The 27,976-nt window shown below is 44.1% G+C and overlaps 1 protein-coding gene across 1 annotated transcript; it reads right to left on the bottom strand.

Moving 5' to 3' along the window:
* Positions 1–1,128: 1,128 nt before the first annotated feature.
* LOC121531836 (nuclear receptor coactivator 5) lies at positions 1,129–27,897 on the bottom strand. Its single transcript, XM_041837324.2, has 9 exons — positions 27,692–27,897; positions 27,289–27,372; positions 21,976–22,046; positions 21,790–21,907; positions 17,380–17,579; positions 5,452–5,730; positions 2,422–2,589; positions 2,050–2,280; positions 1,129–1,659 (listed from the first exon to the last, which is right to left on the bottom strand). Exons 1-9 carry the CDS (start codon positions 27,742–27,744, stop codon positions 1,607–1,609), a joined length of 1,257 nt encoding a protein of 418 aa, XP_041693258.1. The 5' UTR covers positions 27,745–27,897; the 3' UTR covers positions 1,129–1,606.
* Between the last annotated feature and the right edge of the window lie 79 nt (positions 27,898–27,976).

Here is a 27,976-nt window from a genome sequence, read left to right on the forward strand (position 1 = left end):
TAATACAGTTGACATGGTGCACAATATGAAATGGATGAAAATAGAATTGAAGAGTTGATTTCGTTCTCAAAAAGTCTGGCACCTTTATCTGTTGAAGAACACTTTCAGTAACAAGATTGTTTCCCTCTAATCTAAATTATGAGTTCAGTGCTTCTTTCACAAACTAATACGGAATAAGAAATGACTAAGAACGCAAATAATGAAAAGCAACATTACAGGCCTGTAGCAAAACAGCAATGAAAACATTTCAACTGGGACTTTGATATAATAAATAGATTTGAGGCTTTTCATTTCAGAGAAGACTAAACATTTGATATTGGCGATGCAGCGGTTTCAAAGATAAAAGTTGAATGGAGCTATAGCACCATCTAGTGATTTTTTTGTTGTTGATTTTACAACATACCACTGGCTAAGGTTGGAATGGATACATTTGATCTCATCCATTTTTGATATAGTACATGTAGATTATGAAACATCTCCACAATAACTTCTTAATGTTGATGGGCATGTCATATTGAGGGTTCCTAATCCGGAACAGGTACCAGCTAATGCTTAGTAACACCGTCTATACTGTCCTAAACACTGGGTGATAATTTGTGCTAAAATTATAATTTGATCATGGGAAATGATACAGGAAAAGGAATTAACATGAAAGCTCTTGAAAAGTGCATTCATTTCTCTCAGACCTTCAACTGAAAAGGTTACAATGGAATTTGTTATTCTTCTAATAAAATGCCTGTTACAAGCACTTCGCTGCACCTGCAAATCGGTGTATGCGACCAATAAACTTTGATTTGATTTTCAATACAGAGCTTAAGAAGCAGAATTAAAAGCTATTGTTTAGTAGATCATCTTATTCCAGTATTATTACCAATTATTTACCTAGTTATCTCACAAAATACATTTTGATAATGTAAGTTGATGCCTCAGAGCATGGATGTTACAATGTTCAGACCTGCTCCTGAACACAGCACCTTCATATTTAACACATTAATGGGATATCATGCTTATCTTAAATCGCTAGCATACTGGCATCATATCCTCCTAGGCCTAGGGCAAATCTGGGATGCAATGCAAAGACAGGCCATTGTGACTGAGGGAGATGGTAGCAAAAGATAAGAGATAAGATTGATGCATGAAGATGCTTTCTTTTATTAGGAAATTAGTATAGATATTTTGGTTCTTGATTAGCCTTTATTGTGTTATGTATTACCGGTATAACATTTTACAGACAATATCCAGTTAAAAGAAAAACAACAAAAACAGACACAAAAATATAAAACAAAGAATCTGCGAATGAAACTTAAAATCTGATCATTTGTTCTGACTTGGCTCCTGAACATTGTAGTGGGTCAACTCACACTCATGAAAATTGAGCTGTGAACTCCCAAATAGTCAAATGCAACTCACAATATTCCATTTCAGCTTGCTAAACTATGGATACAGAGATCCTGTATCTCCACAGGGCTCTGGATGAGGAGTGGTACTGTGGGTTCCTGAGAGGGCAGCAGCAGGGCACTGAGCTGAAGGAGATCCCACTCCTCAGGCCAGTATGACAGTGTGTCCTGATCAGCTCTGATTCTTTCTGTTGTCTGTCCATGGTGGTCTAGAGATGACGTTCTCTCAGCGCCTGGGTGTTTGGGAGTGGAGGCGGACCACCTGATCAGACAGGAGAGAGGAACATGGTTCGATAAAACTTGTGGATATTGACATATTACATCAATGTTGCTGTTGTTTTGTATTGTGTGTTGCTGACACCAAGAGGGAAGACACTCCATAACGAACATCAGCCGTACACAGTCAATTCCCTGCTGGGTGTTGAAGAACAGTGACAATTCAACATGTAGAAGCATCAGGAAATGAAAATAAAATTATGGCCAGTGTTCTGTGGTCAGAGGCGATAGGACGGCCACTCACTGCTTTTAAGTTGCTCTGGTGTATTTCCTCTTTAAGACGCTTACATTTCATGGAATAGGGCTCTAAGTGAGTCTAACCTAAGATGACATGTGAAGGGCATGAAACAGTAGAACAGTAAAGCATGTGACTAACCTGGACAGGTGAACAGCCCAGGCTGGGGTCCCATGTGAAGGCTCTTCAGTGAGGTTCCTCGGGGGCCGTGTGGGGGCATGGGGCCACGGGGGGGTGGGGGCCCTCGGGGGTTAGGGGGGCCGTGTTGGTGTGGGGGTCCTCGATGTAGTGGACCGTGGATGCCGTGAGGAGGGCCATGTGTAGAAGGGTGCATGGATAGCAGTGGAGGGGGCTTGGTCTTGGGGTATGAGCCTAGATAGAAAACAGATCAAAGACTGTCGACACATATACAAGCATAGCAATAACAATTGACTCATGAGTTTGATTTTAGACATTGCCATCTAATGCCCATCTGTCCTGTAGAACATGTCTAGTTTTAGAACAGTTACTCACCTGGAGAAGTCATGAGGGGGTTAGCAGAGTGCTCTCCCATTCCAGGGGGTGTCTCTCTGCCATGAGGGCCTGAGGGGGTGGGTAGCAGCGGTGGGGGTTTCCCTAAACCAGGAGGCAACATCTTCCTCCTCTCAGGAAGGGGGCCATCACCGGTCTCAGTGGACGTGGCTGGGAAAGAGAAAAAAACAGAACAACCTTATATAGAACAGTATGACATCCTAAAAATACAATTACTATAACTCAGCATTTTGTCACTTTTCTAGGATATTCTAAGAATCCTATATTTCCATTACCAAATGACAATGTATGGTGTAGTTAGACATGCAACAATCACATTAAGTATTAGCAAATAAGGAGATACTGTATAGTGTGAGGGAAAAAAGTATTTGATCCCCTGCTGATTTTGTACGTTTGCCCACTGACAAAGAAATGATCAGTCTATAATTTTAATGGTAGGTTTATTTGAACAGTGAGAGACAGAAACAACAATAAAATCCAGAAAAACGCATGTCAAAAATGTTATAAATTGATTTGCATTTTAATGAGGGAAATAGGTATTTGACCCCTCTGCAAAACAGGATTTAGTACTTGGTGACAAAACCCTTGTTGGCAATCACAGAGGTCAGACGTTTCTTGTAGTTGGCCACCAGGTTTGCACACATTTCAGGAGGGATTTTGTCCCACTCCTCTTTGCAGATCTTCTCCAAGTCATTAAGGTTTCGAGCCTGACGTTTGGCAACTCGAACCTTCAGCTCCCTCCACAGATTTTCTATGGGATTAAGGTCTGGAGACTGGCAAGGCCACTCCAGGACCTTAATGTGCTTCTTCTTGAGCCACTCCTTTGTTGCCTTGGCCATGTGTTTGGGTCATTGTCATGCTGGAATACCCATCCACGACCCATTTTCAATGCCCTGGCTGAGGGAAGGAGGTTCTCACCCAAGATTTGGCGGTACATGGCCCCGTCCATCGTCCCTTTGATGCGGTGAAGTTGTCCTGTCCCCTTAGCAGAAAAACAACCCCAAAGCATAATGTTTTCACCTCCATGTTTGATGGTGGGGATGGTGTTCTTGGGGTCATAGGCAGCATTCCTCCTCCTCCAAACACGGCGAGTTGAGTTGATGCCAAAGAGCTCGATTTTGGTCTCATCTGACCTGACCACAACACTTTCACCCAGTTATTCTCTGAATCATTCAGATGTTCATTGGCAAACTTCAGACGGGCCTGTATATGTGCTTTCTTGAGCAGGGGGACCTTGCGGGAGCTGCAGGATTTCAGTCCTTCACGGCGTAGTGTGTTACCAATTGTTTTCTTGGTGACTATGGTCCCAGCTGCCTTGAGATCATTGACAAGATCCTCCCGTGTAGTTCTGGGCTGATTCCTCACCGTTCTCATGATCATTGCAACTCCACGAGGTGAGATCTTGCATGGAGCCCCAGGCCGAGGGAGATTGACAGTTCTTTTGTGTTTCTTCCATTTGCGAATAATCGCACCAACTGTTGTCACCTTCTCACCAAGCTGCTTGGCGATGGTCTTGTAGCCCATTCCAGCCTTGTATAGGTCTACAATCTTGTCCCTGCCATCCTTGGAGAGCTCTTTGGTCTTGGCCATGGTGGAGAGTTTGGAATCTGATTGATTGATTGCTTCTGTGGACAGGTGTCTTTTATACAGGTAACGAGCTGAGATTAGGAGCACACTCTTAAAGGGAGCCAGAAATCTTTTTGATTGAGAGGGGGTCAAATACTTATTCCCTCATTAAAATGCAAATCAATTTATAACATTTTTGACATGCGTTTTTCTGGATTTTATTGTTGTTATTCTGTCTCTCACTGTTCAAATAAACCTACCATTAAAATTATAGACTGATCATTTCTTTGTCAGTGGGCAAACTTACAAAATCAGCAGGGGATCAAATACTTTTATCCCTCACTGTATATACAAAAGTATGTGGACACCCCTTCAAATTAGTGGATTCGGCTATTTCAGCCACACCGATTGCTGACAGGTGTATAAAATCAAGCACACAGCCATGCAATCTCCATAGACAAACACTGGCAGTAGAATGGCCTTATGAAAGAGCTCAGTGACGATCAACGTGGCACCGTCATAGTAGGCCACCTTTCCAACAAGTCAATCTGTCAAATTTCTCCCCTGCTAGAGCTGCCCCGGTCAACTGTAAGTGCTGTTATTGTGAAGTGGAAACGTCTAGGAGCAACAACGTCTCAGCCGCAAAGTGGTAGGCCACACAAGCTCACAGAACCACCGAGGGACCACCGAGTGCTGATGCGCATAGCGTGTAAAAACAAAATCGTCTGTCCTCGGTTGGAACACTCACTACTGAGTTCCAAACTGCCTCTGGAAGCAACGTCAGCACAAGAACTGTTAGTCGGGAGCTTCATGAAATGGGCTTCCTTGGCCGAGCAGCCGCACACAAGCCTAAGATCACCATGCGCAATGCCAAGTGTCGGCTGGAGTGGTGTAAAGCTCGCCGTCATTGGACTCTGGAGCAGTGGAAACGTGTTCTCTGGATTGATGAATCACGCTTCACCATCTGGCAGTCCGACGGACGAATCTGGATGCATATGGTCTGGAGCCGTTTTTGGTTCGGGCAAGGCCCCTTAGTTCCAGTGAAGGGAAATCTTAACGCTACAGCATACAATGACATTCTAGACGATTCTGTGCATCCAACTTTGTGGCAACAATGCCCCCGTGCACAAAGCGAGGTACATACAGAAATGGCTTGTCGATATCGTTGTGGAAGAACTTGACTGGCCTGCACAGAGCCCTGACCTCAACACCATCGAACACCTTTGGGATGAATTGGAACGCCGATTGTGAGCCAGGCCTAATCGCCCGACCTCACTAATGCTTGTGGCTGAATGGAAGCAAGTCCCCGCAGCAATGTTCCAACATCTATTGGAAAGCATTCCCAGAAGAGTGGAGGCTGTTATAGCAGCAAAGGGGGGACCAACTCCATATTAATGCCAATGATTTTGGAATGAGATGTTCGACTATGGTTGTGTGTGGCTGCACCTTGCAGATGGTGCTGGCGGTTGCGGAGGTACTCTGCGATGGTGCTCAGCTCCTCGGGGTACAGGTGGACTCCCTCGGCCAGGAAGAAGAGCAGCTGGCGGGTGTCAGAGGGCACAGAATGCCTCTCCACCTTCTCCCTCTTGAGGTAGTCATCCACCAGCTCGGCCGCCCGCGCCCCCGTTTCTGCAGGATCCTTCTGCTGCGTCTGCTCCCCAAGCCCACGGCCATACTCCGCCATCACAAAGTCCATGGCATGGTCCATGGGCATGTTGCGGTGGACTAGAAGAGAGGTTCAAAGGTCAAAGTAAAAAATTACACAAGTTAATCATACAGGAGGTTTTGCTTTGTTATGTTCCACTTCTTCCAGTTTCTTTTTATATGAGGTTTTACTTTGGGGTCGAGTGAAAATGCAATGCAATGACAATAGTGATTGCAAGTGGGTGAATGTTTAACTGAAAGCTTAATGCAATTTATTTATATATTTATGGTAGATTTGCAGTAGATTGGGAATGATGTGATGTGTGTGTGCAAAGCATGTGTTCAAAACAGAGCTTGTACTGCATCTGTAATAAATAAATTAACAAAAAAATAAAAGTCATACATTTACTTAGAATAGTGGTAATATATTTGATAGGGTAAATGTTTTGTTAATGTAGAGCAAATGATATTATTTGTTTTTGGTATGTTATATGCTTTGAAGTTGAAAAAAGGTTAGTTCATTTGTGTAAAAATCAGTTCCTCCAGGATTTTGTGATACTGTGATATAGACTGCTCAAAAAAATAAAGGGAACACTTAAACAACACAATGTAACTCCAAGTCAATCACACTTCTGTGAAATCAAACTGTCCACTTAGGAAGCAACACTGATTGACAATACATTTCACATGCTGTTGTACAAATGGAATAGACAACAGGTGGACATTATAGGCAATTAGCAAGACACCCCCAATAAAGGACTGGTTTTGCAGGTGGTGACCACAGACCACTTCTCAGTTCCTATGCTTCCTGGCTGATGTTTTGGTCACTTTTGAATGCTGGCGGTGCTTTCACTCTAGTGGTAGCATAGACTGAATCTACAACCCACACAAGTGGCTCAGGTAGTGCAGCTCATCCAGGATGGCACATCAATGCGAGCTGTGGCAAGAAGGTTTGCTGTGTCTGTCAGCGTAGTGTCCAGAGCATGGAGGCACTACCAGGAGACAGGCCAGTACATCAGGAGACGTGGAGGAGGCCGTAGGAGGGCAACAACCCAGCAGCAGGACCGCTACCTCTGCCTTTGTGCAAGGAGGAGCAGGAAGAGCACTGCCAGAGCCCTGCAAATTGACCTCCAGCAGGCCACAAATGTGCATGTGTCTGCTCAAACGGTCAGAAACAGACTCCATGAGGGTGGTATGAGGGCCCGACGTCCACAGGTGGGGGTTGTGCTTACAGCCCAACACCGTGCAAGACGTTTGGCATTTGCCAGAGAACACTAAGATTGGCAAATTCGCCACTGGCGCCCTGTGCTCTTCACAGATGAAAGCAGATTCACACTGAGCACGTGACAGAGTCTGGAGACGCCGTGGAGAACGTTCTGCTGCCTGCAACATCCTCCAGCATGACCGGTTTGGCGGTGGGTCAGTCATGGTGTGGGGTGGCATTTCTTTTGGGGGCCGCACAGCCCTCCATGTGCTCGCCAGAGGTAGCCTAACTGCCATTAGGTACCGAGATGAGATCCTCAGACCCCTTGTGAGACCATATGCTGGTGCGGTTGGCCCTGGGTTCCTCCTAATGCAAGACAATGCTAGACCTCATGTGGCTGGAGTGTGTCAGCAGTTCCTGCAAGAGGAAGGCATTGATGCTATGGACTGGCCCGCCCGTTCCCCAGACCTGAATCCAATTGAGCACATCTGGGACATCATGTCTCGCTCCATCCACCAACGGCACGTTTCACCACAGACTGTCCAGGAGTTGGCGGATGCTTTAGTCCAGGTCTGGGAGGAGATCCCTCAGGAGACCATCCGCCACCTCATCAGGAGCATGCCCAGGCGTTGTAGGGAGGTCATACAGGCACGTGGAGGCCACACACACTACTGAGCCTCATTTTGACTTGTTTTAAGGACATTACATCAAAGTTGGATCAGCCTGTAGTGTGGTTTTCCACTTTAATTTTGAGGGTGACTCCAAATCCAGACCTCCACGGGTTGATACATTTGATTTCCATTGATAATTTTTGTGTGATTTTGTTGTCAGCACATTCAACTATGTAAAGAAAAAAGTATTTAATAAGATTATTTCATTCATTCAGATCTAGGATGTGTTATTTTAGTGTTCCCTTTATTTTTTTGAGCAGTGTATTATTTTTTCTTCTTCAAAATCAACAAATTCCCCGCATATTATGCAAGGGCTTGCAAATTTGACCAATGACCGCACTATTATCGTATAATGTCAAATCACCAAAATATACGTGTCAGATAACCTCACTACAAAAAGAGGGCTCACAATTTTAACCAAGCACTGCACTTTTACGGCATAATATGGTTCAATCAACCCACGTCAACAAACTTTCCCTACCCGTCAGCGCATTTGTGACAAATTGGACAGAAATGTCAGAATTGCCACATTCAATAATTTTTACCAGCAAATATCACACAAAAAACACTGAAATCCTGGGGGGTATTGATAAATACTATACAGTATTTTGTTATTTCAATGTACAGATACATTATTTGAAATATATTACTGTTTTAAGGATATCTTCGTTTTATGTAGAGGAAATAAAGGTATCTTTCAGGATTATTTGAGTGTTGAGAAAAAAATATCTAGCTAGGCCTGTAACAATGCTATATTGTTAAAGCAGGTATGGATGTGGTGGATAGCAAAACAAATTCCAAATATCTTCTAAATATAAAAATAAGAGAATAAATTAGCATGATAACTTATTTGAAGATATTATAAACTACTTTTAAATATTATTAGTTCATAATATAGAATTTAAGAAATAACTCCATATAGGCTGTTGTTCATGATTATATAGCCCATTTGGTGTTCTCATGAGAGCTTCAGTTTATACAGTGCATTCAGAAAGTATTCAGACCCCTTGACTTTTTCCACATTGTTACATTAGAGCCTTATTTTTCCTCATCAATGTACACAAAACACCCCATAATGACAAAGCGAAAACAGGTTTAGAAATGTTAGATTTTTTTTTAAATATACAGTGGGGAGAACAAGTATTTGATACACTGCCGATTTTGCAGGTTTTCCTACTTACAAAGCATGTAGAGGTCTGTAATCTTTATCATAGGTACACTTCAACTGTGAGAGACGGAATCTAAAACAAAAATCCAGAAAATCACATTGTATGATTTTTAAGTAATTAATTTGCATTTTATTGCATGACATAAGTATTTGATCACCTACCAACCAGTAAGAAATCTGGCTCTCACAGACCTGTTAGTTTTTCTTTAAGAAGCCCTCCTGTTCTCCACTCATTACCTGTATTACCTGCACCTGTTTGAACTCGTTACCTATATAAAAGACACCTGTCCACACACTCAATCAAACAGACTCCAACCTCTCCACAATGGCGAAGACCAGAGAGCTGTGTAAGGACATCAGGGACAAAATTGTAGACCTACACAAGGCTGGGATGGGCTACAGGACAATAGGCAAGCAGCTTGGTGAGAAGGCAACAACTGTTGGCGCAATTATTAGAAAAAGGAAGAAGTTCAAGATGACGGTCAATCACCCTCGGTCTGGGGCTCCATGCAAGATCTCACCTTGTGGGGCATCAATGATCATGAGGAAGGTGAGGGATCAGCCCAGAACTACACGGCAGGACCTGGTCAATGAGCTGAAGAGAGCTGGGACCACAGTCTCAAAGAAAACCATTAGTAACACACTACGCCGACATGGATTAAAATCCTGCAGCGCACGCAAGGTCCCCCTGCTCAAGCCAGCGCATGTCCAGGCCCGTCTGAAGTTTGCCAATGACCATCTGGATGATCCAGAGGAGGAATGGGAGAAGGTCATTTAGTCTGATGAGACAAAGATATAGCTTTTTGGTCTAAACTCCACTCGCCGTGTTTGGAGGAAGAAGGATAGTACAACCCCAAGAACACCATCCCAACCGTGAAGCATGGAGGTGGAAACATCATTCTTTGGGGATCCTTTTCTGCAAAGGGGACAGGACGACTGCACCGTATTGAGGGGAGGATGGATGGGGCCATGTATCGCAAGATCTTGGCCAACAACCTCCTTCCCTCAGTAAGAGCATTGAAGATGGGTCGTGGCTGGGTCTTCCAGCATGACAATGACCCGAAACACACAGCCAGGGCAACTAAGGAGTGGCTCCATAAGAAGCATCTCAAGGTCCTGGAGTGGCCTAGCCAGTCTCCAGACCTGAACCAAATAGAAAATCTTTGGAGGGAGCTGAAAGTCCGTATTGCCCAGCGACAGCCCCGAAACCTGAAGGATCTGGAGGAGGTCTGTATGGAGGAGTGTGCCAAAATCCCTGCTGCAGTGTGTGCAAACCTGGTCAAGACCTACAGGAAACATATGATCTCTGTAATTGCAAACAAAGATTTTCTGGATTTTTCTTTTAGATTCCGTCTCTCACAGTTGAAGTGTACCTATGATAAAAACCTGCAAAATCGGCAGTGTATCAAATACTTGTTCTCACCACTGTACATACATATACACACACACTACCAGTCAAAAGTTTTAGAACACCTACTCATTCAAGGGTTTTTCTTTATTTTTACTAGTTTCTACGTTGTAGAATAATAGTGAAGACATCAAAACTATGAAATAGCACATAAGGATTCATGTAGTAACCAAAAGTGTTAAACAAATCAAAATGTATTTTATATTTGAGATTCTTCAAATAGCCACCCTTTGCTTTGATGACAGCTTTGCACACTCTCGGCATTCTCTCAACCAGCTTCATGAGGTAGTCACCTTGAATGCATTTTAATTAACAGGTGTGTCTTCTTAAAAGTTAATTTGTGGAAATTCTTTCCTTCTTAATGCGTTTGAGCCAATCAGTTGTGTTGTGACAAGGTAGGGTGGGTATACAGAAGATGGCATTTTACCAAATAGGGCTAAGTCCATATTATGGCAAGAACAGCTCAAATAAGCAAAGAGAAACGACAGTCCATCATTACTTTAAGACATGAAGGTCCGTCAATACGGAACATTCCAAAAACATTGAACGTTTCTTTAAGTGCAGTCGCAAAAACCATCAAGCGCTATGATGAAACTGGCTCTCATGAGGACCGCCAAAATAATGGAAGACCCAGAGTAACCTCCGCTGCAGAGGATAAGTTCATTAGAGTTACCAGCCTCAGAAATTGCATCCCAAATAAATGCTTCACAGAGTTCAAGTAACAGACATCTCAACATCAACTGTTTAGATGAGACTGTGTGAATCAGGCCTTCATGGTCGAATTGCTGCAAAGAAACCACTACCAAAGGACACCAATAAGAAGAAGTGACATCCTTGGGCCAAGAAGCACGAGCAATGGACATTAGACTGGTGGAAATTTGTCCTTTGGTATGGAGTCCAAATTGGAGATTTTTGGTTCCAACCTGAGGGTGAACGGATGATCTCTGCATGTGTATTTCCCACCGTAAAGCATGGAGGAGGAGGTGTTATGGCGTGGGGGTACTTTTCTGGTGACACTGTCTGATTTATTTAGAATTGAAGGCACACTTAACCAGCATGGCTACAACAGCATTCTGCAGCGATACGCCATGGTTTGGGCTTGGTGGGAATATCATTTGATTTTCAACAGGACAATTACTATTGGGCTATTTTACCAAGAAGGAGAGGATGGAGTGCTGCATTAGATGACCTGGCCTCCACAATCCCCCGACCTCAACCAAATTGAGATGGTTTGGGATGAGTCGGACCGCAGAGTGAAGGAAAAGCTGCCAACAAGTGTTCAGCATATGTGGGAACTCCTTCAAGTCTGTTGGAAAAGCATTCCAGGTGAAGCTGGTTTAGAGAATGCCAAGAGTGTGCGAAGCTGTCATCAAGGCAAAGGGTGGCTACTTTGAAGAATCTCAAATAGAACATATATTTTGATTTGTTTAACACTTTTTTGGTTACTACATGATTCCTTATGTGTTATTTCATAGTTTTGATGTCTTCACTATTATTCTACAATGTAGAAACTAGTAAAAATAAAGAAAAACATTTGAATGAGTAAGTGTTCTAAAACTTTTGACCGGTATTGTAAATGCACTGCTCAAAAAAATAAAGGGAACACTTAAACAACACATCCTAGATCTGAATGAATGAAATACTCTTATTAAATACTTTTTTCTTTACATAGTTGAATGTGCTGACAACAAAATCACACAAAAATTATCATTGGAAATCAAATGTATCAACCTATGGAGGTCTGGATTCGGAGTCACCCTAAAAATTTAAGTGGAAAACCACACTACAGGCTGATCCAACTTTGATGTAATGTCCTTAAAACAAGTCAAAATGAGGCTCAGTAGTGTGTGGCCTCCACGTGCCTGTATGACCTCCCTACAACGCCTGGGCATGCTCCTGATGAGGTGGCGGATGGTCTCAGGAGGGATCTCCTCCCAGACCTGGACTAAAGCATCCGCCAACTCCTGGACAGTCTGTGGTGCAACGTGGCATTGGTGGATGGAGCGAGACATGATGTCCCAGATGTGCTCAATTGGATTCAGGTCTGGGGAACGAGCGGGCCAGTCCATAGCATCAATGCCTTCCTCTTGCAGGAACTGCTGACACACTCCAGCCACATGAGGTATAGCATTGTCTTGCATTAGGAGGAACCCAGGGCCAACCGCACCAGCATATGGTCTCACAAGGGTACTGAGGATCTCATCTCGGTACCTAATGGCAGTCAGGCTACCTCTGGCGAGCACATGGAGGGCTGTGCGGCCCCCCCAAAGAAATGCCACCCCACACCATGACTGACCCACCGCCAAACCGGTCATGCTGGAGGATGTTGCAGGCAGCAGAACGTTCTCCACGGCGTCTCCAGACTCTGTCACGTCTGTCACATGTGCTCAGTGTGAACCTGCTTTCATCTGTGAAGAGCACAGGGCGCCAGTGGCAAATTTGCCAATCTTGGTGTTCTCTGGCAAATGCCAAACGTCCTGCACGGTGTTGGGCTGTAAGCACAACCCCCACCTGTGGACGTTGGGCCCTCATACCACCCTCATGGAGTCTGTTTCTGACCGTTTGAGCAGACACATGCACATTTGTGGCCTGCTGGAGGTCATTTTGCAGGGCTCTGGCAGTGCTCCTCCTGCTCCTCCTTGCACAAAGGCGGAGGTAGCGGTCCTGCTGCTGGGTTGTTGCCCTCCTACGGCCTCCTCCACGTCTCCTGGTAGCGCCTCCATGCTCTGGACACTACGCTGACAGACACAGCAAACCTTCTTGCCACAGCTCGCATTGATGTGCCATCCTGGATGAGCTGCACTACCTGAGCCACTTGTGTGGGTTGTAGACTCCGTCTATGCTACCACTAGAGTGAAAGCACCGCCAGCATTCAAAAGTGACCAAAACATCAGCCAGGAAGCACAGGAACTGAGAAGTGGTCTGTGGTCACCACCTGCAGAACCACTCCTTTATTGGGGGTGTCTTGCTAATTGCCTATAATTTCCACCTGTTGTCTATTCCATTTGCACAACAGCATGTGAAATGTATTGTCAATCAGTGTTGCTTCCTAAGTGGACAGTTTGATTTCACAGCAGTGTGATTGACTTGGAGTTACATTGTGTTGTTTAAGTGTTCCCTTTATTTTTTTGAGCAGTGTATATTTTATTTACATAAGTATTCAGGCCCTTTGCGATGAGACTCAAAATTGAGCTCAGGTGCATCCTGTTTCCAATGATCATCCTTCTACAACTTGATTGGATCTCTGTACTTTGCTCCGTTCATCTTTCCCTCGATCCTGACAAGTCTCCCAGTCCCTGCAGCTGAAAAACATCCCCACAGCATGATGCTGCCACCAGCATGCTTCACCGTAGGGATAGTGCCAGGTTTCCTCCAGATGTGAAGCATGGCATTCAGGCCAAAGATTTGAATCTTGGTTTCATCAGACCAGAGAATCTTGTTTCTCATGGTCTGAGTCCTTTAGGTGCCTTTTGGCAAACTCCAAGCGGGCTGTCATGTGCCTTTTCCTGAGGAGTGGCTTCCGTCTGGCCACTCTACCATAAAGGCCTGATTGGTGTAGTGCTGCAGAGAAGGTTGTCCTTCTGGAAGGTCCAAACTGCTTCCATTTAAGAATGACGTAGGCCACTGTGTTCTTGGGGACCTTCAAATGTTACAGAAATGTTTTGGTTCTCTTCCCCAGATCTGTGCATCGACACAATCCTGTCTCGGAGCGCTATGGACAATTCCTTCGACCTCATGGCTTGGTTGTTGCTCTGAAGAGAATGGCGCCGAAGAAGATGGCTGCCGTTTTACAGCCCTCTAACCAATTGTACTATTGTGTGTTTTTTCGCGTTATTTGTAATTTATTCTGTACATAATGTTTCTGCCACCGTCTCTTATGACCAAAAAGAGCTTCTGGATGTCAGGACAGCGATTACTCACTTCGTAATGGACGAAGATTTTTTCTTAAATGCGTTGGACGCGATGGATATCCTACAGACACCCGACAAGGCCCAAATCTCCGTAATTCGCATGAGAAAGAGACAGAGATATCGTGGACGTAGGTTGGGGTGCCTTGTAAGGATCCGACGGCGAGCTAGTAAACTGCCTCTTCCATAAATCCTATTAGGCAATGTTCAATCACTTGAAAACAAATTGGACGACATACGATTACCCTACCAACAGGACCTTAAAAACTGTAATATCTTATGTTTCACCGAGTCGTGGCTGAACGACGACATGGACAACATACAGCTGACGGGATATACGCTACATCGGCAGGATAGAACGGCTGACTCTGGTAAGACAAGGGGTGGCGGTCTGTGTATATTTGTAAACAACAGCTGGTGCACAAAATCCAGTACTAAGGAAGTCTCGAGGTTTTGCTCGCCTGAGGTAGAGTATCTCATGAAACAGTAGACCGCACTATTTACCAAGAGACTTTTCATCTATATTTTCCGTAGCTGTCTATCTACCACCACAAACCGATGCTGGCATTAAGAATGCACTCAATGAGCTGTATAAGGCCATAAGTAAACAGGAAAACGCTCATCCAGAGGCAGCTTGAAAACTATTACAGACTACCAAAGGGAAGCACAGCCGCGAGCTGCCCAGTGACACAAGCCTACCAGACGAGCTAAACCACTTCTATGCTCGCTTCGAGGCAAGCAACACTGAAGCATGCATGAGAGCACCAGCTGTTCCGGATGACTATGTGTTCACGCTCTCCGTAGCCGATGTGAGTAAGACTTTTAAGCAGGTCAACATTCACAAGGCCGCAGGGATTACCAGGACGTGTACTCCGAGCATGTGCTGACCAACTGGCAAGTGTCTTCACTGACATTTTCAACATGTCCCTGACTGAGTCTGTAATCAAGCAGACCACCATAGTCCCTGTGCCCAAGGACACTGAGATAACCTGCCTTAAATGACTACTGACCCGTAGCACTCACGTCTGTAGCCATGAAGTGCTTTGAAAGGCTGGTCATGGCTCACATCAACAACATTATCCCAGAAACCCTAGACCCACTCCAATTTGCATACCGCCCCAACAGATCCACAGATGATGCAATCTCTATTGCACTCCACACTGCCCTTTCCCACCTGGACAAGAGGAACACCTACGTGAGAATGCTATTCATTGACTACAGCTCAGCGTTCAACACCATAGTGCCCTCAAAGCTCATCAATAAGCTAAGGATCCTGGGACTAAACACCTCCCTCTGCAACTGGATCCTGGACTTCCTGACGGGCCGCCCCCAGGTGGTAAGGGTAGGTAAAAACACATCTGCCACGCTGATCCTCAATACGGGGGCCCCTCAGGGGTGCGTGCTTAGTCCCCTCCTGTACTCCCTGTTCACCCATAACGGCATGGCCAGGCACGACTCCAACACCATCATTAAGTTTGCTGACGACAACAGTGGTAGGCCTGATCACCGACAACGATGAGACAGCCTATAGGGAGGTGGTCAGAGACCTGACCGTGTGGTGCCAGGATAACAACCTCTCCCTCAACGTGATCAAGACAAAGGAGATGATTGTGGACTACAGCAAAAAAAAAGAGGACTGAGCACGCCCCCATTCTCATCGATGGGGTTGTAGTGGAACAGGTTGAGAGCTTCAAGTTCCTTGGTGTCCACATCACCAATGAACTATCATGGTCCAAACACACCAAGACAGTCGTGAAGAGCACAACAAAGCCTATTCCCCCACAGGAGACTGAAAAGATTTGGCATGGGTCCTCAGATCCTCAAAAAGTTATACAGCTGCACCGTCGAGAGCATCCTGACTGGTTGCATCACCGCCTGGTATGGCAACTGCTCGGCCTCCGACCGCAAGGCACTACAGAGGGTAGTGCGTATGGCCCAGTACATCACTGGGGCCAAGCTTCCTGCCATCCAGGACCTCTATACCAGGCGGTGTCGGAGGAAGGCCCTCAAAATTGTCATAGACTGTTCTCTCTACTACCGCACGGCAAGCGGTACCAGAGCGCCAAGTCTAGGTCCAAAAGGCTTCTCAACAGCTTCTACCCCCAAGCCATAAGACTCCTGAACAGCTAATCATGGCTACCCTGACTATTTGCACTGCCCCCCCCTCCCCTCTTTTACGCTGCTGCTACTCTGTTTATAATTTTTGCAGTCACTTTAACTCTACCCACATGTACATCTTACCTCAATTACCTCGTCTAGCCGGTGCCCCCGCACATTGACTCTGCACCGGTACCCCCCTGTATATAGCCTCCCTACTGTTTTTACTGCTGCTCTTTAGTTGTTTGCTTTTATTCTTAAAAAAAAAAGAAAAAAAATATGCATTGTTGGTTAAGGGCTTGTAAATAAGCATTTCACTGTACACCTGTTGTATTCGGCGCATGTGGCAAATAAAATTTGATTTGACATGCAGTCAACTGTGGGCCCTTATATAGACAGGTGTGTGCCTTTACAAATCAGGATGTTGTCTACCACATGTAGACTCCAAGTTGTAGAAACATCTCAAGGATGATCAATAGAAACAAGATGCACCTGAGCTCAATTTCAAGTCTCATAGCAAAGAGTCTGACTACTTATGTAAATAAAGGTATTTCTGTTTTTTATTTGTAATACATTTGCAAACATTTCTAAAAACCTGTTTTCACTTTTTAATTATGGGGTATTGTGTGTAGATGTATGATATTTTTTTAGGGGGTCCATTTTAGAATAAGGCTGTAAAGTAACAAAATGTGGAAAAAGTCAAGGGGTATGAATACATTCCGAATGCACTGTATATGACATGTTAAATAAAAAATGACACCACTAAATGAAAGGGACAGCATACATCATTTGAGAGAAAATACATTTTCGGAATCTTGTTTGAAGCTGTAAAGTTGCTTGTCAACTGGTAAGTGGACGTTCTGGCAACATTCAGTGTGTACAAACAGGATCTTCCTGTTTCACAGATGATTCTCGTTCAATAATTTAATATGACTTCACATTCCTGCACTAAATATTTTTTTATTATAAAAGGTAGAGCTAATCTATTTCAGGTATTTCTAAGCTGTATAGTACACCTTTAAGAAGCTATTTATAATAGCATAACCAAATACAATTTAAGAATTTAGTCATTGTCATCATCTTTGTTAGTTTGACATTTCCTGGGGATTTTTATCAAGCAATTTATACCCGTCTAATGTGAGACTGCCTATGTGTGTGAATTATTTGAAACCTATATTAATATTTTGGTGAATAAAGCTATGGATATTATTGCTCTTTTAGAGATGCTTTTTAAATGCTTTGTTAGAAGGGGGCAGGTGACTGTGGGGACTTACTTTTGAGGGATTCTGAAAATATGATTACTGTGCATGAGGACAGAGCTACATTAGTCTGTTCGACGAGAATACATAAGGGGGAACCGTCGGAACGGACATCTTGTAGGGCCCGGGTCAGGCCTGACTCCGCCTGCAGGTAAATCATTTCCACCGAGAGGCCGCGCTCCTGCAAACAGTGGCATATCGATTTGGGGTAATCCCTTTGAAAGAAGAGAAGAAAGCTGGTTATTGACTTCTGCACACAGACAGCGGAGTGCACAGACATGTCGTGTGAGAGGAGCAGCTCTGCAGCTGTGCTGTGGTAGCATGTCCAGGCCTGGCTTCAACCAACCACATGAAGACACCAACTTTTGACACCTAAACTGAATCGTAACTCTTATCAAGTTGTAGTTAAGTGACCAGTGAAGAGCAGGATAACCTGATATATCCATAGGCCTAATAATGTAAAAATGAATGTGATAAATTGATTCAATCCAGCTGTGAGTTCTTTATCTGCTGATGTGCATTTGTTACTGTAAATATGCTTATTTTTGTGTTCTTAAACATCTTAAAAGTGCTGAAAGAGCATTAACAGTATATACTGACCAGTTACAATTGTCATTCAAACTACTTGTCTACTGTGTGTAATATGTTGAGGAGGGTGGGACAGAGGTCTCTTGAAGCCGACAACAGGCACATATCATAGCAACACCTGTGATGAAAGTTTAATCTATTCTACTGAGCCATTTACCTTTATGTTCGTATCTTTTATTATTTCTTATTGTTGTTGCATTGTCGAGAAGGAACCTGCAAGTAAGCATTTTGTTGGACGGTGTATACCATGTGTATCCCATACATACAACTAATAAACACTTAAACCCATGCTTCATTTACACAAGACTACAGTCGATTAACATTGCACATATTCAATTTCTCTACAAAACTTTTGGCACCAGAGTCAGTATGTAGGTCTTTCCTGCTCAGAGAAAGCATCAGCAATGCGTTTTGGCAGGGGTGACAATTTCAAACCACAGCAGGTGTCAAGTTTTGTCCACAAGGACCAAGATGAGCGTGAGTTAACAGTGTAAAGATGTCAGTTGAATAGGACATTTGGGTTTACAGCATATAACATTGAGAGAATATAACTTTATAGCACACTGAGGAAAAGAAAAAAGATCAGTAGATAGTGTTTTTTCGCTGGCCATTTTTTGGTAGGCTATATTCAATTGTAATATTCTTACATTTTATGTGAGTGTCGCAATAAACTTTTGAGCATGGAATTGAATATGTGCTTGCGTTTAAGAATGACAGCAAATTCAGACCTGTTACTACTATTTACACGTGTAAGTAGCTACCAAAGCAGTGCTAAAGTAGGCTACTTAAATGTTTAAATTTCAAACCTAACGTTACAAAGGTTACCAGAACTTCTACTTGAAAAGGCAGAGTGGTCTGAGCGTATAAGAACTGCAGAGGCTGAATAGATCTTCAATGGAAGCAGTTTAAATTTGTATTGTATTTTCAATGGAAGCAATTTAGATTTGTATGTCTTTTACAGTTTTTTAAGGAGAGAAAGTTGAAATGTATGCATGTGAAGAATCTCATTTATCAGTGATTGCGAGGATAACAAAAACTGCTACAGGTCAAATGGATCTTCAGTCTCCTTTCAATTCTGTTTTGAGAGTTTAAAGTCCAACTCATCTATCCCACTTCATGAAATATCCCAGGTTTGTCAAGTTGAATAGTGAAGAGTTAAATACACATGTATTACGACGCTACATAGGATAGGCAAACGTGTACAATATTCGCTCGTCAGACCTATGATGATTGGATTAAGAACTGAGATTGCACTCTGAACAAGAAGAGGATGAAAGAAAATGTATATTTTCCCAGTGCAATAAGAACAAGTAGAACAAGAATGAAAGTAGAACAAAGAAAAGTATAACAAATCCCATTCATTGCATGAGTTTACACTTTCTTTACTCCAAGAGGTTTTCATAATGCTTATGTTTCCGTCAATTTGTTCTGTAGAGTGTCTGTGGTGAATGTCTGTATTAATGTTTTGATGGGCATGTCAAGAAATCAACTAAATATGTATGTTCAACAAAACATCAAGCTGGCATATTATGGGATATCGAACAATCCCTAATAATAGAGCTAGTCAGTGGTAGGATTAAATGGGTGCAATTTAGATTTGTATTGTCTATTTTCTTTAAGGAGTCAGTTGAAATTTATGCATGTGAAGATTCTCATTTATCAGTGATTGTGAGGAAAACAAAAACTGCTACAGATCTCAGGGGATCTGATTCAAACAGGGAGGCGGTTTTCTATAAATAGATAACACATTTTTCAGCCAACCTGGAGAGAAAGACACGGGTAGCATGGAAGTGTATGCAAGCGTGTACATTAAAACAATGACTGGTATTATTTTAACCATTTAGATCACTGATTCTCAAATCTCTCCTAGGGGAACCCCAGGCGTTCCATGTATTTGAACTATTTCAGAGCTAGCACACCTGATTCAACTTGTCAACTAAATATATATAACCCTTGATTAGGTAATCAGGTGAGTTAAGGGCTACAGCAAAATTGTGAAATGTCGTGTGTTCCCCGAGGAGAGGTTTGAGAACCACTGATTTAGATTATCTAAAAATGACACACAACGCAATAGATTTAATTGACCTCCGTCACAATCTTATAATTGACTTTAGTTTTTCAAGTCATTCACACCCTTTGACTTTTTCCACATTTTATTGCGTTACAGCCTGAATTTAAAATGGATTCAATTTAGATTTTTTTGGTCACTGGCTTACACACAATACCGCATAATGTCAAAGTGGAATTGTGTTTCTTTTTTTCTTATTTCTAATTAAAAATGAAAAGCTGAAATGTTTTGAGACTATAAGTATTCAACCCCTTTGTTATGGAAATAAGTTGAGTAAAAATGTGCTTAACAAGTCACATAATACGTTGCATGGACTCTGTGTGCAATAGTGTTTAACATTATTTGTAAAATGACTACCTCATCTCTGTACCCCACACACAGATAATTGTAAGGTCCCTCAGTCGAGCAGTGAACTTCAAACACAGATTAAACCAAAGACCAGGTAGGATTTCCAATGCCTCGCAAAGAAGGGCACCTATTGTAGACACTGAATATCCCTTGGAGCATGGTGAAGTTATTACACTTTGGATGGTGGTGTACCAATACAGCCAGTCACTACAAAGATACAGGCGTCCTTCTAACTATGGAGAAGAAGGAAACCGCTCAGGGATTTCATCATGAGGCCAATGGTGACTTTAAAACCTTTACAGAGATAGGAGGAAACTGAGGATGGATCAACATTCTAGTTACTCCACAATACTAACCTAGTTGACAGAGTGAAAAGAAGGAAGCCTGTACAGAATAAAAATATTCTAAAACATGCATCCTCTTTGCAATAAGGTACTAAAATAATACTGCAAAAATTGTACTTTTTGTTCTGAATACAAAGTGTTATGTTTGGGGCAAATCCAACACATTACTGAGTACCGCACCATATTTTCTAGCATAATGGTGGCTGAATCATGTTATGGGTATGCTTGTAATCGTTAAGGACTTGGGAGTTTTTCAGGATAGAAAAGAAACGGTATGGAGCTAAGCACAGGCAAAATCCTAGAGGAAAACCTGGTTCAGTCTGCTTTCCACCAGACACTGGGAAATGAATTCACCTTTCAGCAGGGCAATAACCTAAAACACAAGGCCAAATCTACACGAGTTGCTTACCAAGAAAACTGTGAATGTTCCTAGTTCTAGTTTTGACTTAAATACGCTTGAAAATCTATGGCAAGACATGAAAATGGTTGTCTAGCATTGATCAACAACCAATTTGACAGAGCTTGAAGAATTTTGAAAAGAATAATGGGCAAATATTGTACAATCCAGGTGTGCAAAGCTCTTAAACTTACCCAGAAAGAATCACAGCTGTAAATCGCTGCCAAAGGTGATTCAAACATGTATTGACTCAGGGGTGTGAATACTTACGTAAACGAGATTATCAGTTTTTCATTCCCAATAAATTAGAAACAATTTTTAAAACATGTTTTCACTGTCATTATGAGGTATTGTGTGTAGATTGGTAAGAAAAATATATATTTAATCAATTTTGAATTCAGGCTGTAACAACAAAATGTGGAATAAGTCAAGGGGTATGAATACTTTCTGAAGGCATTGTAGGTATTCTTGGCTATTATTGTTAAACTCCCACAAAAGTGATCCCCAACAGGAGTAGGGGTCTTTTCATTCCTCTTCACACACACAATCACAACAATTGCTGAAATCTCCATCCTCACTCCTGGAGAAACAACAAACACCCACCTCCCCTTACAACAAGAGCATAGAAAATAATAAATACTCTTGGCTATTCCCTATTTGCTTGAAGGTGAGGTACTCACATGCTCTGGTTGCTCACAGACAGGACTACACAGTCAGCAGGTGCCTTCTGGAGTTGCTTGTAGAACCCCTGGTAGAGGGCGCTACGTTTGTCAGCTGGATTGTAAACCTTGAGAGAAGCTGAGGGGAGAGAGAAGACACGTTTTCTAAACCAGTTGATAGACCACATAAGAGAAATGTGAGCTTACCATTTTGTTGATATACTTCATAGTCCACGTTGTTACCGGAGTCGTCATGCTGTTGGTCCAACACCTCATAACTGAAAGAGTAACACACATTCATGCATGAAGTGATGGTCATGTGCCATCGCAATCTTTGCTAAATCCTTCACCCTCCCACCTCCTGACTCTGCCTCTTCGATCCTACTCTCCTCCCTTTCCGCATCCTATGACTCTCACTGTCCCCTCCCCTCCGTGGCTGCCCACTGGACACAGACGTCAATTCAAATGAAATCAAATTTTATTGGCCACATGCGCCGAATACAACAGGTGCAGACATTACAGTGAAATGCTTACTTACAGCCCTTAACCAACAGTGCTTTTATTTTTAACAAAAAAGTAAGTGTTGAGAAAAAAAGAGCAGAAGTAAAATAAAATAACAGTAGGGAGGGTATATATACAGGGGGGTACCGGTGTAGTGTCAATGTGCGGGGGCACTGGCTAGTTGAGGTAGTTGAAGTAATATGTACATGTGGGTAGAGTTAAAGTGACTATGCATAAATAATTAACAGAGTAGCAGCAGCGTAAAAGGATGGGGTGGGGGGGGCAGTGCAAATAGTCCGGGTAGCCATGATTAGCTGTTCAGGAGTCTTATGGCTTGGGGGTAGAAGCTGTTGAGAAGTCTTTTGGACCTAGACTTGGCACTCCGGTACCGCTTGCCGTGCGGTAGCAGAGAGAACAGTCTATGACTAGGGTGGCTGGAGTCTTTGACAATTTTGAGGGCCTTCCTCTGACACCGCCTGGTATAGAGGTCCTGGATGGCAGGAAGCTTGGCCCCAGTGATGTACTGGGCCGTACGCACTACCCTCTGTAGTGCCTTGCGGTCGGAGGCCAAGCAGTTGCCATACCAGGCGGTGATGCAACCAGACAGGATGCTCTCGATGGTGCAGCTATAGAATGTTTTGAGGATCTGAGGACCCATACCAAATCTTTTCAGTCTCCTGAGGGGGAATAGGCTTTGTCGTGCCCTCTTCACGACTGTCTTGGTGTGTTTGGACCATGATAGTTCGTTGGTGCTCTCAACCTGTTCCACTACAGCCCCGTCGATGAGAATGGGGGCGTGCTCAGTCCTCTTTTTTTTCCTGTAGTCCACAATCATCTCCTTTGTCTTGGTCACGTTGAGGGAGAGGTTGTTATCCTGGCACCACACGGCCAGGTCTCTGACCTCCTCCCTATAGGCTGTCCCAATTCAACGTCTATTCCATGTTGATTCAAAGTAATTTCATTGACAAGGATCCTGGGTGGCGCAGCGGTCAAAAGCACTGCACTGCAGTGCTGAGGCGCCACTACAGCCTGGGGTTCGATCCCAAGCTGTGTCACAACCGGCCGTGACCGGGAGCCCCATAGGACGGCGCACAATTGGCCTAGCGTCGTCCGGAGAAGGGGAGGGTTTGGCCAGTGGGGCTTTCCTTTGCTCATTGTGCTCTAGCGACTCCTTGTGGCAGGGCCGGGCGCCTACAAGCTCGTCAGTCGAACAGTGTTTCCTCCGACACATTGGTGCGGCTGACATCCGGGTTAAGGGAGCAGTGTGATAAGAAGTAGGCGGCCAGGCGGGTCATGTTTAGGAGGACGCATGACTCAACCTTCGCTTCTCCCGAGCCCATTGAGGAGTTGCAGAGATGTGCCAAGGGACCTAATTCTGGGAGAAAACAGAGTAAAAAAATAAGCTTGTGGCCATACCACCCTGAACACGCCTGTTCTGAGTTGGGCATGGTTAGTACTGGCACGGGAGACCGCCTGGAAATACCAGGTGCCGTAAGTTCAATTTTTTTTATTGATAAATAATGATGTGGAAACAATGTTGATTCAACCAGTGTGTGTCCAGTGGGTGAGTGACTCAATGCGAGCTTACAGAACAGGGCTGTGGGCAGCAGGGCGAAAATGGAGGAAAACTAAACTTCCAGAGGACCTATCATCTTTTCACTCCTTCCTCTCTACGTTCTCTTCTGTATACTTTGCTAAAGCCACTTTCTATCACAGGTAGCTTAATGGTTAAGAGCGTTGTGCCAGTAACCGAAAGGTCGCTGGTTCTAATCCCTGAGCCAACTAGGTGAAAAATCTGTCGATGTGCCCTTGAGCAAGGCACTTAACCATAATTGCTCCTGTAAGTCGCTCTGGATAAGAGCGTCTGCTAAATGACTTAAATGTTTAAATGTCAAGCTTCTGCCACCTTCCTCCCTCAATCCTCCACCCCTACCCATGCCTCTCCGCAGACGACTTGGTTAACCACTTTGAAAAGAAGGTTGACGACATCTGCTCCTCATTCACTCAGCCTATTGAGTCCACTGGTCCCACTCACATAAAACTACACTACTCATTGACCTCTTTCGCCCCTCTCACTCCAGATGAAATCCTGAGACTAGTGAGGTCCGGCCACCCGACAACCGGCCCGCTCGACCCCAGACCATCTCTGGAGGCAGTCTCCCATTTCTCATCCTTGACCACTGGCTGCGTCCCTTCTGACTTCAAAATGTCCAGAGTCCTTCCGCTCCTCAAGAAACCAACACTCGAACCCACGACGTCAAACAGACCGGTATCCCTTCACAGAGAGCAGTCCCTCACTATCCCTCTCAAAATGATATTTCGACCCTAACCAGTCAAGCTTCAAGACGGGTCACTCAACCGAGACTGCTCTCTGTGTATCGGAGGCTCTCCGCACTGCCAAAGCTGACTGACTCTCCTCTGTTTTCATCCTCCAAGATCTATCCGCTGCCTTCGACACCGTGAACCATCAGATCCTCCTTTCCACACTCTCAGGGCTGGGCATCTCAGGCTCTGCACACTCTTTGATTACATCCTAGCTGGCAGGCCGCTCCTACCAAGTGATGTGAAGAGGATCTGTGTACGTCAGGGCTCGGTTCTAAGCCCTCTCCTCTTCTCTCTAAGCACCAAGATACTCGGCTCTGTCAAAATGGTCTCTCCTATCATTGCTATGTGGATGACACTAACTACATTTCTCCTTCCCCTAATAAAATACCAAAAATATACCTCCTGACAACCAGGTGGCGACACGCATCCTCCCGGCGAAGGCCTGCCCACTACTAGACCTCTCCATCACGGTTGGCAACTCCACAGTGTCCCCCTCCCAGAGTGCAAAGAACCTTGGCGTGACCCTGGAAAACACCCTGTCGCTCTCTGGAAACATCAAAGCAGTGACTCGCTCCTGCAGGTTCATGCTCTACAACATCCGTAGAGTATGACCCTACAACACACAGGAAGCGGCGCAGGTCCTAATACAGGCATTTGTCATCTCCCATTTGGACTACTGCAACTTGCTGTTGGCTGGGCTCCCTGCTTGTGTCATCAAACCCCTGAAACTTATCCAGAACGCTGCAGCAATCCTGGTGTTCAACCTTCCCAAATTCTCCCGTATCACCCGCTCCTCCGCAACACTCCACTGGCTTCCAGTCGAAGCTCGCATCCACTACAAGACCATGGTACTTGCCTAAGGAGCAGCAAGAGAAACTGCCCCTCCCTACCGTCAGGCTATGCTCAAACCCTACACCCCAACCAGAGTACTCCGTTCTGCCACCTCTGGTCTCTTGGCTCTCCTACCCCTACGGGAGGGCAGCCAAAGGTCTCCGTCCTGGCACCCCAATGGTGGAACCAGCTTCCCCCACTTGCACGGACTTTACTTTACTGTTAGATACTTTGAGGAAAAATGTACTTACTATGACTGAGATGTGGTTGTCCCACCTGGCTAACTTAAGCCGCTCTGATAAGAGCGTCTGCTAAATGACTAAATTAGAAAATGTAAGTGGTTTTCACGATGGCAAAGATATATGCACCATACTACACTGAACAAAAATAAAACGCAACATGCAACAATTTCAAAGACTTTACTGAGTTACAATTCATAAGGAAATCAGTCTATAGAAATACATTAATTAGGCTCTAATCTATGGATTTCACATGACTGGGAATACAGATATGCATCTGTTGGTCACAGATACCTTTAAAAAAAAGGTAGGGGCGTGTATCAGAAAACCAGTCAGTATCTGGTGTGACCATTTGCCTCATGCAGCGCGACATCTCCTTCGCAAAGAGTTGATCAGGCTGTTGATTGTGGCCTGTGGAATATTGTCCCACTGGATATTGGCGGGAACTGGAACACGCTGTCGTACACGTCAATCCAGAGCAATCATACTCAAACATGCTCAATAGGTAACATGTCTGGTATGCAGTATGCAGGCCATGCAAGAACTGGGACATTTTCAGATTCGTGGAATTGTGTACAGATCCTTGCGACATGAGGCCATGCATTACCATGCTGAAACATGAGGTGATGGCGGCGGATGAATGGCCGTACACACTGTCTGCCATCTGCCCGGTACAGTTGAAACCGGGATTCATCCGTGAAGAGCACACTTCTCCAGCATTCATCCAAGGTGAGCATTTGCTCACTGAAGTCGGTTACGATTCCGAACTGTAGTCAGGTCAAGACCCTGGTGAGGATGACAAGCACGCAGATGAGCTTCCTTCTGACAGTTGTGCAAACCCCCAGTTTCAACAGCTTTTCGGGTGGCTGGTCTCAGACGATCCCGCAGGTGAAGAAGCCGGATGTGGAGGTCCTGGGCTGGCGTGGTTACACATGGTCTGCCGGTTGTGAGGCCGGTTGGATGTACTGCCAAATTCTCTAAAATTACGTTGGAGGTGGCTTATGGTAGAGAAATTAACATTAAATGATCTGGCAACAGCTCTGGCAGCATGCCAATTGCACGCTCCCTCAAAACATGAGACATTTGTGGCATTCTTTTGTGTGACAAAACTGCACATTTTAAAGTGGCCTTTTATTGTCCCTAGCACAAGGTGCATCTGTGTAATTATCATGCTGTTTAGTCAGCTTCTTGATATGCCACACCTGTCAGGTGAATGGATTATCTTGGCAAAGGCAAAATGCTCACTAACAGGGATGTAAACAAATTTGTGCCAAAATTTGAGAGAAATAAGTTTTTTGTGCGCACAGGGATCTTTTATTTCAGCTCACTATGCCACCCTTTCCTACACACAGGTGTGCCTACTTTATTCTTGTGATGGAGCGGACAGCATAACACCCCAAGTACAGTATTTGGCATTAGCAGATTATGGTGTAATAATACAAAACCTTTGATTGCATGTTTTGATGCGTCACCTCACCACACAGCATCGTCACTATCATCACTCCAACCTGCCACTATCATTTATTAACAGTCAACCACGGGATTTTGGCAGACAGCAGACTGTCTAGTTAGCTATATTGTTAACGAACAATTTTGATAACTTGTAAACTGTAATGTTAACTACCGCTCAGAGTCATTGTGGTCGTCCATCCTGTCTTCTCTCACGGGGTATGGTGCTGGTCTTCGAAATGGCAGAAGAGGTTTAACACTAATACCAAAGAAGGAGATTTACAGTTAGCCAGCTATTAGCATAATCATAACTAGCTAGCTAATATCAGCTCTACGCCTAGCCATTCCTTTGTGAATAATTTGAGTTAGCTAACGTTACACACTCACAATTTGCTTGCTACATATACAATAGCTAGCTAACGTTATCCGGTTAATAGCTAGCTAGCTAACGCTAGTTAGGGTAGCTACAAATATGACTTAGGCCACAGCTAGCTAGTTAAGATAGCTAGAATGAAGCTAACGTTAGCTTGCTACCTAATAACAGTTAGCCAGCTAACGGTAGCTTGCTAGCCACTTACCCTCTGTTTGGGTTGGGTTGAGGCCGTCTGCCACCTTGTCCCCACGACGACATTGCACTTTAGCCAGGTGGAACTAATCTCTAAAGAATCTGTGGGAAGAGAACAAAATTGTGCTATGTGTTTTGCCAAACGGGCGAATGTTTGCTAGCAAACAAAGTAAAGCCAGGCCGCTAGGCTTGCACAGGTCATAAGATCATGTGACATGACAAGTGGGCGGGGTTAGCAACAAAAAATGCACTAATGGAATCGCGTGGAGGGCAAGCTGATCCAATATACACTGCTTAA

Source organism: Coregonus clupeaformis, chromosome 19 (genome assembly GCF_020615455.1).
Source record: "Coregonus clupeaformis isolate EN_2021a chromosome 19, ASM2061545v1, whole genome shotgun sequence".
In the NCBI taxonomy this organism is placed as follows: Eukaryota; Metazoa; Chordata; class Actinopteri; order Salmoniformes; family Salmonidae; genus Coregonus; species Coregonus clupeaformis.